This window comes from Hipposideros armiger, unplaced genomic scaffold (genome assembly GCF_001890085.2).
Source record: "Hipposideros armiger isolate ML-2016 unplaced genomic scaffold, ASM189008v1 scaffold_1251, whole genome shotgun sequence".
NCBI classification, from domain to species: domain Eukaryota; kingdom Metazoa; phylum Chordata; class Mammalia; order Chiroptera; family Hipposideridae; genus Hipposideros; species Hipposideros armiger.
In genome coordinates, this window is record NW_017732601.1 from 66985 (window position 1) to 86453 (window position 19469).

General features: G+C 40.0%; 1 protein-coding gene across 1 annotated transcript in view; it reads right to left on the reverse strand.

Annotated features, from left to right (window-relative positions):
- LOC109376974 (phosphatidylinositol 5-phosphate 4-kinase type-2 alpha-like) overlaps positions 1-19469 on the reverse strand; it is a 155938-nt gene that overhangs the window by 61229 nt on the left and 75240 nt on the right. The window contains exons 2-3 of the mRNA XM_019633152.1: positions 2913-3010; positions 1139-1235 (exon numbers count right to left, since the gene is read on the reverse strand). Coding sequence (XP_019488697.1) covers positions 1139-1235; positions 2913-3010 — 195 coding nt within the window. The remainder of the gene's footprint in view (positions 1-1138; positions 1236-2912; positions 3011-19469) is intronic.

Consider the following 19469-nt stretch of genomic DNA (forward strand, 5'->3'; position numbering starts at 1 on the left):
AGCTTCCCATAGAGATTTTATGGGATTCATGCCTCTCAAGGGGAAGACTAGGTAAACAGATAGAGGCAGACATTGGGTCTCTGCATTCCTGCACATCCCACAGAATGTGACCACCCGTTGACCGCCCCTCTCAACCCAAAACTTCTTTTCATTGTAACTATCTACCCTTAAAACAAATGGGTACAACTAGATCAGACCAGTCACTGGCACCTGTGCAGTACATTCTGTCAATCATAGGTGCCAATCAAGTTGTCCCACGCCCTTAGGAGAACCGCCCATTTTAAAGAAGGGAAGAAAAACCCCAAGTCCTGGAAAGTTTGAGCCTTTTTCCCTTTTTTCCTTTTTGGACGCCCTGCTCTCTTGACCACTTATTCCTTTTCGAGCTCTTTCAGCCTCGCCTTTGCACGTGGCCTGCTCCAAACTCTTTGGAATGTATTTTCTCTTCTAATAATGGGCCCTTGAGCTATTCTCTATAGCTCAGGTCTACTTCTACTCTTTGAAATGTATTATCTTTTCGAATAAACTACTTTTTCAGCGCTTTACTTTGGCATCTCGTTCAATTCCTTGCTCGAGTTGCCAAGGACCTGGATTTCGCGCCGAAAAGGGCCCACTTTCCGAAAACAGTCACTGTACCATGTGGCACCTAGTGCATGTGTATGGCGTCTGACAAACACACTGTAGGTGAGAATCAGGGTTGGCCAATTTGAAAGGCAGCAAATCAGCAAAAACCAAAACATTACTCTGATTCCTAAGTAGCAACCAGAAATACAGGAAATGCGAATTCAACACACACACACACACACACATTTGCACAGGCTGGTGACACATTCATGGCATCAAAAGGGGCAGAACACTGACTGGCAGAACACCTTCACCTGGAAGTGAGAGTATATGAAAGTCTCACATGCCTGCTCTCTTCCCAAAGAATCATTTCTTTTCCTACCAACTAATGAAATCATATTGTAGAGGGGTCCCTAACTGAAAGAACCCGTTATTTCAGAAAGGACATTGAAAATTAATATATAAAATCAAAATTACTATCATATACGTACTTGTAATGACAAAAATGTAAACTGTATTTTACAGAGTAAAGGCATGATGAAGCCCATTTGAAGCAAACGTTACAAAAGCAACTCACCTGGAAATCTTGATCATCGATTCCAAACCTCTCCCGCAGGTTTCGGAAAACCATCGGGCAGTATTCCTTAAACTTGAAATGGCTCGGCATGTTTTCTCTGAAAGAGCATATTATGGAATAAAGCTCACATACACAAAGAGATCACCAGACTTGAATCTCCCACCATCTAGTTCTACCAACAGCCAAAGAAGTGCTTAGAGTTCCCTACCCACAGAGGGCACAGAGGGAGTTTACAGAACCAACCGCAGTGCACCCTGAACAACACAGGGTTAGGGGTGCTGACACCCCCACACACGCAGTTGAATATCCACATATAACCTTTGACTCCCCACAAAACTAATAGCCTACTCTTGACCAGAAGTGTTACAGATAACATAGTCAATTAACACATATGGTAGTCATGTAACATATTGTGTATGTTATATGTATTATATACTATATCCTTACAATTAAATATGCTAGAGAAAAGAAAATGTTATTAAAATTATAAGGAAGAGAAAATACATTACGGTTCTGTACGTATTTATTTTAAAAATCGACGTATAAATGGGCCCGTGTAAGTCAATCCCCTGTTGCCAAGCATCAAGGGTACAACCCATGGTAAGATCCAGGGGACAGAAGGGACAGACTGATCACATTTGTGTCCTCTTACCATCTAGAAGCAGAGGTGCCAAGGTAAGGGGCCTGGCTGAGGGAAACGGTGAAGGAAAAGCAAAAGTGAGGAGAGTTAGGGAACGGCAGCAGAGGGGGCCACGAACAGCGCCCCCCACAGGACTCCTCCATTACTTGCTGATAAAAGCTTACAGAACAAGACTCTCTCAACTCCCTGAACGACCTATTTCGTTTTATATAAATACCACATTCTAAATTCATGTAGAACAGATCCTTTCAAAGGGTCAACCTCTAAACAATAGTTTGAGAAGAATTAACACGTGAAACAATGGCCCCATTAAGAAATTTCACAATTGATCCTCATGTGGGAGGGGTTTCTATGAGCCTCATTCTACTCCTTCAGAATTGCTTCCTCTTTTGTGTGTTCTCTCTCTCTCTCTCTCTCTCCTCTCTNCTCTCTCTCTCTCTCTCTCTCTCTCTCTCTCTCTCTCTCTCTCTCTCTCTCACACACACACACACACACACACACACACACACCTCATTGTGGTACTTTGCACACCAAATTATAGTAATTTGTACATATGTCAGTTTTTAACCACCCGCCTGACTATGAGCCCCATGAGGGCAGGGCCATTTCTTATACATCCCTGTGTCTCTGTCTCTCAGTGGACCGCCTAACACATACAGTGCTCCCTAATGATGTGTACAATGACAGTCAAATGAAGGAGAAATATTCTCAGTGCCCAATATGGCATCCAGCTATGTTTTATGAAATAACACCTTAATTCTTTATTGTTCTATGAAGTCGTCCTTTCTGTTCGTAAAGTAATTAGGAGAGTTTTGTGTAAGATAGATGAGGTCCACAGCTCTTAAAAAAATCCTAGCACTTTATAGCTTGAAACATTTAAATTGCAATGAGAATATCACTTTTAACATATAAGATATTCATAGAGAACAATATGCCATATGGCCAAAGGATATTACCCAAGAGAGCCCGCTGTCGCTCTTCTGAAAATGACAGATGGTTATGTTTATCACAAGATTAACTTCATCAGCAAAACTTTACTCCCACAATTGAAAAACAATGTGATTATAGAAATTCACAAAAATCATACTCTTGGCAGTCATTATCAGTTCTAAAAAAGGTCGTATTTGTACTCACTTGTTAAAAAGGTGATTGTCCACCTTTATCTTTGAGTAGGCTTTGAAGTCATCTGGCATCAACATCACAGGGATTTGAACATGGCTCAGTTCATTGATCTAGAAAAATATAAAATAAATAGCACAGGTTATTACTCTCTGGGTGGGATGTTCAGCCCCACCCACTGACCTCGGGGATGGGGAAGGGGGTACTGGAGAAGAAGCACTACAAAACCTCTTGAGCAATAAGAGTTGATGAGCTTCATGGCTGGTGAAGGCACTGCCAGGAGGGTGGTGCCCCCCAGATCCATGGGGACAGAAGCTCCTGGCCTCTGCACCCTTCTGGGCCTTGCCCTATGCACCTCTTCATCTGGGTTCTTTATAATATTTTTTATGATAAACTGGTAAACATGAACAAACGTTTCTCCATGAGCCGCTCTAGCAAGTTAATTGAACCCAAGGACACTGTCTTGGGAACCTGCAATTCATAGCCAGTCAGTAAGAACCGCAAGAAACAAACTGGACCTGCGATTGTCCTCTGGAGTCTCATGGGACGGAGCCCTTAACCTGTGGGATCTGATGCTATCTCCTGGAAGACAGTGTCACAATTCAGTTCATTGCTTCGTGGTGTTGGAATAACACGTCAAATATATATATATATACATATATATATATACATATTTACATATATATATGTATATATATATATATATATTTGTGTGTGTGCGCGTATGCGCGCACATCAAAACTATCTTTCAAAAAATGGAAGCAAAATAAAAGCTTTTTCATATAAACTGAGAACTTGCCTACAACAGACCTCACTAATGGAACTTATAAGCTTTCAAAGCATGTTACATATTTACATTCTAACAATATACTTCAAAAAGAAGGTAAATATGCGTGGAACATCTGAGATACAAAAAGAATCAGTAAGCAAATAAACTGGCAAATATGCAGATAAACATAAGTAAACATTGCCTATAAAAAGTAATAATGCTTCATTTATGGGATTAAAAAGGATGGAAATAAACACTGACAAGCAACAGCGTGTAAGTTGGGGAGCAGAAGGACAGAGTTACAGTGTTCAAGTGTTGTTCAGGAAGTGAGTTAAGATGTCAACTTTACTTTTTTTTTTTAATTTTCAATTACAGTTAACATCTAATATTATTTCATCTTAGTTGTGGGTGTACAAGATGTTAACTTTAGACTATTAAAGTAAAATTTCAAAGGCAAACATTAAAAGAATAGAAAGTGTATATAACCTCCATAGTAATAGAAGAGAATGAACAGTAAGAATAGAAATAAAACCTGTTTTTTTTAAAAAAAAGAGAAATCAAGTAAGAAGAAAAAAATAAGCCTGCAAAAGTGGAACAAATAGAAAGCAAATAATAGAAACAAATCTGGATCTATTACATATAATTACAATAAGTATAAATGGACTAGCAGTTAACAGATTGTCAAAATGAATTAAGCAACAGAAAAAGTATATTAAATAGTACTAAAAATTATTGGAAAGCTAGCTTAACTTTACTAATATTAGATACACTAATAATTTTGAGACAAAAGCATTATTAAGGATAAAGAAGGTCTGTACACAATGATAAAAGGTTCAATTAGCCAAGTAGATAGGAATCATATTTTATAAGTACCTAATTAGCCTGAACATATAGAGCAAAAATTGTTCAGACCTCAGGGAGAACGGACAATCCATCATTATAGAGAGAGTTTTGAATATGCTTTCATCGATAGTTCGAACAGATAAAAAATTAAGAATGATGCTGCACGCCTATTGTTGCCAAATATTCTTCTAGTGGCTTTGGATACTTTGTTGAACAAAACAGATTAAGGTGCCTGTCCTCCTGGAGCTTATATTTTTGTGGGGAGAGTCAGACAATAAAACAATAAACTTAGTAAATTATTAGGTTAGAAGTAAACTATTCACTATGTTAAAAAGCTTTGGAAAAAAGAAAAAGAGCAGGATAAAAGGGCTAGGAAATGCCTATCAGTGCATGGGTGGGGAGTTGGGGGCGGGGAGTATCACTGATGTATTGAAAATAGTATGGGTTAGGGTAGGTCAAAGTTAGAAAGAGATAAGGAATTTAGCATGCCAGTGCAAAGGCCCTGGGGCAGGAGCATGACTGGTATGCTTGGGACAAGGAGACCAGTCTGGTTGGAGCCAATTAGTGTGGGGAGAAATAGCAAGGACTGAGATCAGAGAGTTAAGGGAAAGCGAGAGTTAAGGGAAAGTGGTCCCGTAGTATCTTGCAGGTCACTGAAAAGACTCTGGCTTTTCCTCCCAGTGATATGGGTGCTATTGCAGGGTTCTGGGTGGTAGAATGATGCTATCGCTTAACTTTGGGTTTAAAAAGATTACTGGGGGGTGAGGGGGTACGGTGGGCATAAGTAAAGAAGTAGGGAGGTCAGTATTAATAAGTAGTAGTAGTATAGTTAAGGAATAATCAACTTCATATTTCTTTCACTAAATTAGTCATCGTAGTACTAGGAACTGTAGCAATAGCCTGTTTTGACCACAGTGACAGCAGTAAGGTTAGGAGTCAGATTCTGGATATATTTTGAAAGTAGAGCCAACATGATTTCCTGTAGTTGTGAATGTGGGGTGTGAGCAAGACAGAAGCCACAACCCACTCCGGGGCTTTGGCCTGAGCAATCGGCAGAATGGGGCTGCCATCAACTCAGATGGCGAAGCTTCTCACTGTGCTCCTTATGCTTTTGATTTTTGAATCATGTTAAAAAATTGCCTGTTCTAACAATTAAGTACTTTAATAATTTTTTAAACTATAAAAAACATATATGCAAACTACCAGATATATTTTACAAAAACATTATATTGACATTTATTTATATATTAATATAACAATTAAAACATATACTAATTAGTATATAATAATGTTATGTTGGGTACTGCACAAATTCCCAAATTTATGATCAGATTGGACACCACCACCCTCATTTCCTGATCCACTTTGATTTTCGTGGGCACTTTTGCTTTTTCCACACAACTGCTGAGAATCCAGCTTCCCGAACATACCACATCATTTCAAGGAAAACTGTACAGTCTAAGTTGAAATTGTGCACTCCCTCGAGCTAGCAGTTTGAACGGTGTCTTACAGATGTTGAGCATCACCATGGTACCCTTTGAATTTTAAAATAATCTGTGGCACTCCTGTGGAATTTGCTGCCGTGCCCTAAGGCACCCTGGCATAGTTTGGGAAGCACAGATATAAATGGCAGATGCTTAAAACAGCAAATGATATCATCTAATTATGGAATAAGATAATCAGAATAATACCTTAAAATGCATTGTAATGGGTTATAAGCTATCACTACTTTTTATTCATCCCCAAAAAATCTTAATTACAACCACCAGTTAATCCTCCACTCATAAAAACTGATGACCTGTATCAGCTTTCCCTGTGCAAGGATGAAGTACAATTCTCTTCTTATCAAATTATTGCAATAACTTAATCAGACATCACTCTTAGCCTGTTCTATATTAAAATCTCCTCAGTTACGGTGTATATAAAAATGTATGAAACTGCCATTTAATATAACTCTACACTAATTTAAAATCATATAATCTCTCACATTCAGTTTACTCAAGTATCTTACAATGTTAAATAATTCTCAGAGTATATTTATGAAAAATTTAAATTTATACTATCACTGGAATATCAAAGTTTAAATAAAAAAAGAGAATCAGAACTGAAAACCAAGTCTGTGACAATAAGTTTGATGAAAATCAATTTTTCAATATTTTGTGGAAATAAAAGTGTAAAAGGATGTTTACAGGGTGGCAAGGAAAAGATAAGGAGTAATTGACTTCATATTGCTTTCATTAACTTATATAAAAACTAGTTCAAGAGAACATAATAAATGATTTCTTTTATCACAACTATGCTTCAAGTGATTACTGATAAAGCAAAATCCAATTTGGAAGTAGGAAAAGAGAAACTCTTTGAATCCTTTTTGCTTTATAGTTCCTGCTCTGAAAAATGTATTTTGGGGAAAAAAATATGAAAACCTTTCAGCCAAGATAGAATGTGTGATCTGGGCATTTCCCATATGGGACATTCCCTCATCCTTTCATGAGTACAATGTGTGAGCGTCCACTCTGGGTTGGGGACTGCGCAAACACCAGTGTTCACCCTCACGGGGCTTACAGTCTAGAGGGGCACACACACATTAACTGAAGAATTGCACAAATGTAACATTCCAACAATGACAAGTGTCAGGAGGGGGAAGGCCATCGGGCTACGAGAAAGCGTGACAGAGGCACGGACCAGTGTGGTGATGACTGACGGGGGGCTCAGACTAGAGCAGGAGGAGGCAGGTGGAGAGGGGTTCCAGGAAGGAGGGTCACAGGTACTAAGGTTAGCCTGAGGTAGGAGGGGACACACCAGGAGACACTAAAGGTTAATGTGGTAGGAGGGCAGAAATCTAGAGGGCACACGATGGGATGGAGCTGAGCAGCAGCCTAAGAGGCCTGAGGGAGGCTGCTGGGAAACTCCATGGGAGGACCGTAGCTTGGCAGGGTTGTAGGCAGCCGAGATGAAGGAAGTAGATTCCAGCGATACTGAGATGGTAAAACAGGCTTGTATGACAGGAGGGACCATGATTTTACTGAGATAGAGCGTTTTAAGAGACGAGTTCAATTTTGAACTTGTTAAATTTGACATGCTCCTGAGACAGCTCAAGTGTTGATGTCAGGTAGGCAGGTGGACGTGTGGGTCAGAGGATCCCAGGGGAGTCTGGGAAAGGGACAGAATTATGCATATCTACTTATAAGACATAGTTATTCCTCAGCAGTGAAGGTGCTAGACTGGAAAGGGACACAATGGAGGGACGGAGGGCATAGAAGCCGGCTTGGAGAACACTAACAGTTAACAGTTGGAAGAGGAGGATGATCCTGCAAAAGAGAAAGGGGAGAACTGTGAGGGAGAGCTGACGGTACAGGGCCACGTCATGGACACGAGGGAACTGATGAGTAGACAGAGCTGAATGCTCCTGAAAAGTCAGGTGGGGTGATGACTGGAGATGTCTGCTGGACTGAACAAAATGGAGGTCTTTGGTGACCTTGGTGTGACGGAGCAGAGCAGTGCAGTGCAAACCAGCTGGGAGTCAGCTGAGGAGAGCAGGTGAGGTGAGAGCATGCAGACACTGTATCGGTCTAGTTTTTAAGCCTGGACGTGAAGGAAAGGGGGGACATGACAAGGAGGAGAATCGAGGGAGGGCCTAAGAGAGAGCTTTTCCTTCCACAGTACTTCCTGAGAAGGTGGGGGGGGGGGGGGGAGGGGATGCAAAGCAAGCAGGAAGGACAGGGCTCTGGGGAGGCAGCTCCTCTATCAGCCCGAGGGAAAAGGGACAGAATCTGACTGAGGGAAGACAGCAGTTCCCGTTCACTGGCTCCAACTCTCTCTGGGAAGTTGGAACCACAGCCATGCGCTGGGAGTAAAAGGCAGGCTGGGCGGTTCAGAGGCTTAGAGAGGACACAGAAAACTTGAAAAGTGACTGCAGAACGTGGGAGAACAAGTTGGAAGAAAGAAATAAGGCCGGGCTTTGGGGCAGAGCTGGGATGGTGCATTTATAGGAGTGACATTCCAGCAGAGTCGGGCTCAGGGTGCAGGTACAGAGCCCAGGTGGTTGGGGTCAGGTTTGAGGTTTTTGCTAGTTGAGTGTGCCGTAAAAATGACACAAAGTGTGCCATAAAGAACAATGGAATTAATTCCAGGATAATCACTTGGAAATGGAAATTCAGTACAAAACACTATTCCTGGATCATGAAGAGTTTTCCCCCATAATTGATGGGGCAACACATACACAGGGTGAAATACAAAGCAGCAAAAGACAGTAAGTGCCACAGGAACTCAGCAGGGAGCCCACTCTAATAGGGCAAGGGCTTCTGGGAGAGGTGCAACCCATGTGGCTCTTGTCAGGTGGAGAGATGCGACTCGGGTTTCATTTAAATGTCTGGAAAAAGCACACATTTAGTTATTTCTACAAGTTTCATCTTCACAAATGAGAGTACCCAGGAAGTAGAGACTGTCTTGCCCTTGTTACTAGAGGAGAAAAGAGATGAGAAATCAGATGATTACTCTCACACCTTGATTTACAGGGAATCACAGGTGATGAAATTAAAAGAGAACTTTAGAGATTCTACAGTCTACTTTCTCATTCTGCAGATTACAGTGTATTCTGGTATATCTATACCGTTATAATTGAGCAGTAGTTTGACACTAAGTTATATAAGCGACTTCACGGGCACTTTATCTTTCTTCCACTGCCTTTCATTCATGATGGCTTCACATTTCGTTTGGGCCACTCTACCCCCATATTCCCTCCACCCCTCCCATTCTCCCTCCAAACCTCTTGGTCAGGTGAGTCGCTAGAGTTAATGATCTGTAAATGAACACTTCATCAAACAGAGGATTTACCACTTAAAATAAACTTTTAATTAGTAAACAGTATTTTTTCAGTAGTGTACCCATGAGTGCCTATATTATTTTTGCTATAAACATGTTTTATTTTGTTATATATGGGGCTTACCATTCATTCATCAGTTTTACCAAAATGTATTAATTATAGTGCTGCCCAATAAATAAAAGGCCGTTTAACTTCCTGGATAAATCCCTCCTTTAGCCTATTACTTGGACATCACACAAACTGAAACGTATCCTTGTCTCTAGTTCACATTCATGAGTGATGCAGCTAATGACAATGATCTGTCATCTTGAATAAGGTTGAGTTAATCCTATTTGTTAATTTCTATATTCCACATAGGGCTATGGGTTATGAACTTTCAGGTTTCAGGACAAATTTCTTCAATTTCAAAGTCTTCAATTTCAGAAAATTTTAATTTATTAGTCTGGCATTCTACCTAGCCCAACCCTTCTATATGGCCAACCTCAAAATTGGCAAGTACACATTTTAAGAAAGGAAAAAAACTATTAAAATTGCAATACTCAATATATACCGATAACAAAAGATGAATACAAGTCACATTTGACTTCTGCAGTTACAAGACGTGCTCAAAGCAGTTACCATTAGCGTCCAGACACTTCTGATTATAGCGAACTACTGCTTGAGGAACGTTCACCAAAGTGTCCACTTGCGTACATTTTTTGGCACCCTCGGAATATATATGCTACATAATATTCACAAAAGGAAACGAAACAATCTGTGTTAACGATTACTATTTTGCAGGAAAGAATAACTCACCCCAACACAGAAACAAGCATGCATTATAAAATCCAAATACCTTTTAATTTATGGAGATAAAAGTGTTTTTGGAGTTTATTAAAATTGTATTAGGTTAAATAATAAACTGAAAGCTCTACTTCTGTTATTAAGACCACACTTAAGGTTCCCTTCGGTTGCATTATAAACTCTCACAACAAAATGCAATACCATTTTATACTTGTGAAGTACTGGTTGTCAAACCACTTTGGCAAATAGTTTTTCATTTTCTATTTGTGCTGACAGTCCTATAGAGCTCATGATCATAGAAGTATGTTGTAAATACCCCCATGCAGAGGCTGTGAACTGGGTCTCCCAGTGCCCTGAGAAGGGTCTCTTGTTCCTGTTTATACCCACCAGGCACTCCCAAAACAGACAGGTGTGGACCAGCTCTGCCTTTCTGCTTAGCCATTTGGCATCAATGTGGATAGCAGTGGGGCCCAACATAAGACATACAATAAAGTTTTGCTGTCATCAACACACACAAGGGCATAGGGGGGTAGGGTGACGGGTTTAGTACAAGGGGCACAAACGATCCTGATTGTATTATAATTCAAGAGTTGGGGGGAGGAGGAGAAGGGGAAAGTATGTGTAGAGGGGAGGATATTGATTGATATGAGAGTGGTGAAGGACGGAAGGATGGGGAGAGTCACTGGGGTGGAGATTCAGCTTGGCCTTAACTCACGTTAATACATTAACCTTGCTGCCAATACTTGGTAGACACCTGCCAAGCATCACATTAAACTCTTAGACACAGTATCTTATGTGATCTTTACAACCAAAGGGAGTGGGAACTATCATTATGCCCATTTTCCAGGAAATTGAGGCTTAGTGAGATTAGGTAAACTAATCCAGCCTAAACCTTCCTCAGTCAGGCAACTCACTCAAGTTACCTCAAATATAAAATTCTGGCAGTGGGACGGGCTGACTCCAAGATCATTTGGAGCTTCTGAAAGGCTTTCAGGTAAGATGCACAGGCAACTTCATGAATGTACACCTCAAATTTACATCTTCATTGTTAAAAACTTCTAAAGCATTTCTCTTTTTAAAAAGGAGTAATTAACTAGATATCTAGAATAAATGATTAAATGCATACTTAATTGAATGTGTAACATGGTCTACTGCAATTATATCAGCTGTGATTTCAATAAGTGCAATCTAAATTTGCAAAGACCTGTATCCCTGAAAAGTTATCATTTCTCTGACATTCCTTGTCATTTCAAAAAAGGGAAAATAAACATTCCTCAAATCTCCATTAAATCTTAATGAATTATAAACATCACCCATGAAATATACAAAATTGATTTCCAAAGCAATTATTTATTAAATTGTCTGTTTTCCTTTATGAAAAATATGATTCACACATAGCACAATGAAATTTATGTGGACTTTTCCTTTTAAAATACTATATGGCCCAACTCAGAAAAGGTACTTTGATTCATGTCTTCAGGAAAACATTTAAATTTCTATCCAATTCAAATTACTTCAATACTGTTAAACATAGCGCTCTCGCTCTCTCGCTCGCTCTCTCTCTCTCTCTCTCTCTGTGCATGTGTGTGTGTGTGTGTGTGTGTGTGTGTGTGTGTTGGGGGTGGGGGCGTTAGATCTGCTGACTGCAATGAGTGTCATTCCTGCAGATGTACACTGAATTCACACTGCCAAGAAAACTGAGTTTGCAATTAAAATGCAAAAAAGGGCATAATAAATATTGGACAAGGAATAAATAAGACCCAGCCTATAATGGTTCTGAAATGAAAACATACAGGTGTCCCCACAAGACATTAAAAAAGTAAACTTCACTAATTCATATAACTTTAAGTCAAGTAAAGAATGTGTTCATAAATTGTGAGGCATTATTAATGGTGCTTAATTGTTTCAGATATATTCAGGTATATAATATTTCTATTCAGATATATTATATATATATTATATATATTATATATATCCAGATATATAATATATATATATATTATATAATATATATATTTCAGATATATAATATTATATATTATAGTATATATAAATACTGCATTCCCAGGTTAATGCATAATTAATAACTGGTTTTCCTTCAGCTAAAGAAAAAGGACTGAAAAAAACAACAAAAAGAAAGCTCTCACATGTAGCAGGCAATGAGATATTTAATCTGATTAGAATAGACAATTCACAGATTATGCCATGTTGAGACGAAACAGGAAGCATCCAGCATGGGAAGCCACAGGGTGGCTGCTGGGTATAAAGGCTGAACGAGAGCGGGTGGGCAGAGCTGTTCATGGCACCTTGTCCATGAGACTGGGGCAAAACGGGAGATGGCAAGAGTGGGAATTATCTTAAAAGGCCCCTTTATCCCTCTTCAAAATCTCAAGATGCAGACTGAAGAAGGCTTACTTTATTATCTCCTAAACAACATTCCTACCACTTAAATATGAGCACATATTTTAAAACACAATTCAATAATAAAATTAAAGCGGGTGATAAACCTGGACAAGATAAACACAAAGGATTCAAGATCAGTAAACAACCAATGGGGAAAAAAACTATAATGCATAACACAACAGGACTATTATTTTGGGTCCTGTTTTAACTTTAATTAATTTCTTAGGGAAATCAAATAATAAATATGTTATACCAGATTCCCCAGACTTGACAAGTGTTTCAACTGTTTCTGGTTTCTAAGAAAGGATCCTGACTTCACCAAAAAAAATCAAAACGATACCAATTCACCATTACTGTTAAAAATCTCTTTTCCTCCTCCATATCTCTTCTTATCAGTGCCTGAAACTAGATACTTTCCATTTACTGGACTCACCTTTAAAAGCAAAATTCCTTTGTGGGTTCCATGGTTGATAAGCATAGAAGGATTCCTCCCACCAAATCATTTACTTTGAACATTTCTGCCTTAGGGTTCATTGACTTCATTGGCTTCCGGAAGTGAAAGAGTAGAAAATGAAAATTACTCCTCCTACATGAAAGTTGCGGGTATTCCCAGAGCTACTGAATGGACTCACAGCTGGAGGTTCTGACACCTGTCACTGTACCCCAAACAGCAGAGGCCATTTAAGCATGCATTGAAACTTTGACAGGTTCTCCGCAGAGGTCCACAAAATGACCTCCTGTGCATTCCTAAGAAAATATTTTCTATAGTGTGAGCTAGAAAACATCCTCAAGATTATACATGTCCTTCTCCAGAGCCATCTACACTATTTTGGGAGAGGATGGCGAGTGGGAGCCTGAGGAGCAGAAAACAGACACATAACAACTTTAAGGTTTATAATAAGAAACTTTAACAGATTAGGGAGACCGCCTGGTGTACACAGAACTGTCCAAATTGGGAGCAATAACTATGACCACCCCTTCTGAATACCTGGGTGCAGACTTCTAAAAAATTCTTGTAATACCTTTGTTTGTAAAATGGGGATAGAACTGCTGATTTATATACTAAAGTTCATTATTTTATTGGAGATTACAACCATAATGTCTTTAGAACAACAAATGTCATCAAGGCACCATTTTCTCTTACTTTTTTCTACTTCCTTTTTTAGCAAGTTTGCAGCAGTGGGATGGGGTGGGGGGAAGATTACTTAAAGTTTTTTTTAACCTAATGATTTTTACCATGTATTTGATACGTGTTTGTAATTTCTTACTCCATGTTTTTAAAAAATTGACTTAAACATCAGCTATCATTTGGAAATTTATAATGTTGTAAAGAATACGGGTTGAAATAATTACAAATTAAAAAAATTGAAGTCTCAATATGACTCAAGCACAAAGCCCATGCTTGGAATAGTGTGGTTCTCATTACAACTTACACTGCAAATCGAATAGCAATTTGAAAGTTCTGAGGTTTCAAAGGGGCAGGCAGAGCAAATTAGACTCAATTATAGAGGTAGGAAAAACAGGCAGTTGTTGTTTGTGCAATGTATTTTTACCTGTCTTGAGGCAAGAGCTCAATTTTCTACAGCTGCTCCATCACTCTTCATTTTCTAAGATCATTTTTTAAAAGTTAATAACTTTCTACTTGCAGATAAGACAAAATCAAAGATACAAGTACATTTTAATTAAAGCCTTCTTTTGAAATGTGAGCTATCTTCAAACATCTAGAAAATAAATGCTTTATTTTGATGAGCCAAATAAAACTGTTCTGATAGCAAAGCAGAGTAGAGATGTGAAATGAATCAAGGCACAACGGTCTGTCATTCCAGCATCTATTAAACCCAAAAGCCCAAATTATTACACTTAAGGGGATTTTCCTGTTGAACAAGGATCATTAAGTCAATCTTTTGATTAATGGCTACTTGACTACAATTAAAATGTCATCAGAAATATTTAAACTCTTGCTTAGAATCTTACTTAATTTATGACACAGACACAAACCCTATCATAGACCATCTGTCAACGTGGTATCTGCAAGCTCAATCAGACTTCTGAAGGGTGTTCCTCACTGGCTGGCCCACTGCCAACTTCACCCAAAAGAATGAAGTCGCGTTTAAATTTTACCTTCCATGAACCAAAGAATCTGATATGAAACTTGAAATAAAGCCAAAAAATTTACTATGACAGAGTAACACCAGCTTTTAAAAATCAGGAAAAATTTTGCCAAGAAAAACAAGATTTAAATGTGAATGTGGTCCATTCATAAGTCCCCCAGGCTTGGAGTCAGGAGACCTATGACAAAGCCCGGTCCTGCCACTTCATCACTGCCTATCCTTGAGCACATCGCTCCAGGTTTCTTGATCTTGCTTTATAGTTTTTCAAATGAGTTTGAGAAAATGAGATTGCAAATGATGTATTGTTTCGCCCAGACAGTGATTTAGAAAATGCTTGAATTAACTACCAATTTTTTTCAGACTTGAGGAAATTTACATACAGATTTGGATTTCAGGCTTCTTTGAGAAACTGGGCGATCTGGCATCCAGCCTGTTTCACTCATTAGGTGCTCAGCAGCAGTGGAAACGCACCTCTAGTTGGGCACAGGTCCCACCAGTCTCGATAATCTTTGGCCTAGATGACTGCTCGCTCCAGGGTTCAGCCACCACTGGGCTCCAGTGCCTGGCACATGGGAGGAAAACACTAGTGAATCCAAAACTCAACTTTCCACAGAGATTCTCTTAATTCTAGAAGAAACAGATGACCTCATGAAGTGTTTTGTTTCTATGGGTGTAGGAGGGCAGGGACAAAAATAGGATAAGAAGCCATAGCTCCAACATTATAATCAAGGACATTGCGTGATCTTGGTCCTTCGCTGAAATCAACCTACAGACATGGGAGGGATGCCAAAGTGAGGTGCTGCGCCTGCAGCTGCCTGTAACCATGTCTTCAGCTCCTCCAGAAGGGCATCGAGCTGAGACAGGAAAGTCAGGGTAAGAGGGACAAGAGCCATGTGGAAATGATGTCATTTGAGTCTCTGGTCCCAGTGCATCTTGAGACCAGCCTACCCCCTGCCATCCTTCCCAGATACACAAACCAACCAACCCTTTAGGTTAGTGGAAGTTAGGCTTCTAACACCTGGGATTAAAGACATCCAAACACAACACTCAAATACTTAGTGGAGGTCAAATAAAAATAAAATTCTTTGGTCTGGGGAGGGGAACATGAATGCTAGCAATGACACAACACTCCAAGATACAGATCTTGAGAATTTCAAATGAACATATTTTACTTTTTGTAGCCAGATGTCTAACACGCTAAAATATTTTAAGACTTCCCGATGTCTCTCTATATTCATCCAACAATGAGGACACCCTAAAGGTACAGTGCCCCAAGTGGGTTGTGAGAGAGAACCTCCCAGAAGGCACTGTAAGATGCCACGTTGACAGTAATTCTGGCAGGAGGTCCAAACTCCCACAGCCCGCCTGGAAGGGGGTCCTGGCTGGCTATGAAGGAGATGGGGAAGAGTTGCTATGTAAGACAGCTGTCTCACCGGCACAACCAGAGAGGACCTCATCTGTTGAAAAAGTGATGAGAGATGACCATGCATTTAGAAAACCAATTACTCACACACGATCAATAAAACCTACAACATGATGGAGACGTGGATGGGCACGTATAGTCCATTATTTGAAATAAAATGATGTCTTCAGGAAACTTCATATTTGGGACCTATATTAAGATTCCAGAAGGGAAGCACTAAATTCCTGATTCGGTTAGAGTTGGACTTTTGTTTTTCTTTCCCTGAACAGGACAGAGGGGCAGCTTGTCTCATCGCACAAGGAAGAACAATGTGAGGAAGGTTACCATCATGCAGTTTATACGGCTTTCCTGGATTCCCATTTTAGGAGATTAATGGACCATGCATTTTTATCTCCTTCCCTTCCAGAAACTCTTCCAGACAACAGAAGAGGAGAAATTTAAAAGCATTTTTAAAAGAGGAAAAAATGGAGGATTGGTAAGTGACAGAAGAGGAGAGAAAGCTGCCACCTAAATGCTGAGGCCAATTTGCTGTCACAGCTGCAGAGAAAGTGCCTGGAGTTAGAGCAGAAAGTGCATTGCCTGTTGTCAACCACCACACTGCACGGAAGACAAGGGATTGATTCTTTAGGGAACTGAACCCAGGAGGCTTAGGAGTTAAGAACGCCAGGCACAGAGCAGGGCTAGGCTGGGCACAGCAGACGCAGAAATCTCTGCTCTCACCCAGGGGCCCTCAGCCCCTACCCTCTGCTCTGCTGCAGTCACACCCTCAGCCCGTGGCCACTTCCTGAGGGGACACTGCAGGATTCCCCTCGGGAGAAAAGACCCCAGAAAAAACTCCAGTAGTGGGCAACGACCCACCCACCCTCCGGTAAAAGCCCGTGGCGACAGCAACCATCGCCGCTCCAGGTTCTCCAAAAGTTCATTCTGCTTTCCAGTGGTTCATTCTGGAATGTGAATGGATAACAACAAACCACCAGAACATGAAGAAAACCTCTTACACGAAAGAGAAGGACTGCAACAAATCTATAATTTTTTCAGTGATTATTTAATATTGCACAATACTAAATTACCATATTCAGTACTTCAGAAAGTACTCAAAATCACTGAGACACAGTACTGTAAATACTGACTATTACTTTTACCACAAGCTGGAGGAAGAATAAGAGGAGAAATAAAAGGTGTAGGGGAGCTATAGAATCATTTATCATGGCAGAAAGTCCACCTATAATACCTGTCACTGACAAATTCATAAACAACAGTATAAGCCTATTACGCAGAAATAAAAGGGTAAATATCGAGTGACATTATTGGAACGTATACTTGTTGTGGATATGGAAACTCCTCTAAGAAATAGTATGAAGTGAAAAAGCTAGATGTGTTCAATATGCTCCCATTTATGGTTTTGAGAAAGGCTATACACATTCATAATTTGTATATGAAACTTACAAAAAGCACATAAAAGCTGGAGGAGCACATATGCGGATCAGGTGTGGGTGTGAAGTTCCCCAGATATTATTTTTATAATAATAATGAAGGGAAAAATTAAAGCACTCAGAAGTCTCTAACTCCAGGAGCACATCACATAACTCTACTGCAATGGTCCCCAATACAGGGTGCATGCTCGCTAGCAAGGAAATGGGAGAATTTCCATTTCTGTTTATTTTATATCTAAGAAAATTAACCTTGGCAAAATTTATTATAGTTTGTCACATGGCCTCATCAGTTCATAAGCTGTATATTGTAAGGGAGATAACCTGAAAAAACAGTAGGAACCCCACAACCTGAAGGGGTGGCAGTGGGAGCATCATGCCTTTGTCCACCTCCAGGGTATCACAATGGACTGCAGCTTACATGTGTCCAGCTGAGTGGATCTATAGAACATACCATCTGGTGTTAACATCTGGTTTTAATTAACACTCACAGAACAGACACGTGTTTAAAATGACGCTTGAGAAGAAACCACCGAAGGGCCTGCCGAGTGGCGCGTTGGTTAAGAGCTGGCTTGGGACGCCAGAGGGCCCCGGTTCGGATCCCACATATGAGGGCCAGTGACACTGCCCTCTACAGCTAAGATGGTAAACAACAACTCGACCTGGGCTGCTGTGAGTCGCCGGCAACAACATAGGCTGCAGTGGGCTGCCATAAGCTGCAGTGAGTGTCTGGCAGCCAGCGTGAGCGGCCAGCAGCTGGTGTGAGCTGCCGTGAGCCACTGTGATTGGCCGTCCAGTGGCCGGCAACAGATCTGCCTCACTCGAGAAGAGCACAATGATCACAATACCAACATGGGCCAGTGAAGCGACGTCCTCCACAACTAGACTGAAGAACAAAAGGACGGCAACTTGTCTGTTCCCTCCCCCAATTCCCCAATAAAAGCTTAAAAAAAACAAATAGAAACCACCGACTGAAGCTAACACTAAAAACACAACCACCAGTGAACAGGAATATGGCAGAGCTAACGGAGAACTGAGCTCCTGGTGCGTTCCTTCTATTGACCATATTCCCAGGTCAGAGCACTGATGATTTACTTGGATATGACAAGAACAGTTCAAAAACAATTGGAGTTACTGTGAAGACTATTAAAAATGTGGACTCCCAGCCATTTTGGCTATCAGATATCCACTTACGTATCCGTTAAGTGTATGCTGTGCCCTGAGATATTAGTTGGTGACAGTATGGAGCTAGCAAATGGGCAAGTCATTTAAAAACTAAGCACTCCACAGGAACACAAACATCTACAGTTTTTCAATGATGCTTAACATCATGTAATACTATCAAATCCAGCAGTCCATGAAATTTTACTAATTTAATGATTAATGAACAGTAACTTCTTTCTAGGTTAAAGCAAAACACTAAAAACCACAAATCACTGCTCGTGATTCCTACCAAGGTAACAATGGCCAAAAGTACATGAAAGTCAACATAGCACCAAGTTCAAATGAATTCCTTTGTCAGCAAATACTATTGGCAGATACATAGAAAATACTGATTAATATCTGAAGACTCAAGGTTTAGAACAAATTGCACAACCTGGGAAATTTGCTTTATGGTAGCATCTAAGTGAAGATTCTAACATTTTTCTGCTTCTGGTGAATGATTCCATATACTCAAAGAACTAGGGTGGAGGGTGGGCAGAAAAGGGGAGGGGACTAAGAAGTACACACTTCCATTTACAAAATACATCACAGGGATGTAATGTACAGCATAGGGAATATAGTCAATAATGTAATAACTATGTACAGTGACAGATGGTAACTAGACTTACTGTGGTGATCGCTTTGTAAGGTTCTAAATGTTGCATCACTATGCTGTACAACTGAGACTAATATAATAGTGTATGTTGTATGTCAACTATAATTAAAAATAAATTTAAAAAAACAAAAACAAAGAGTTACTCTGTGTGGTTGGGAGAGAAGCAGAG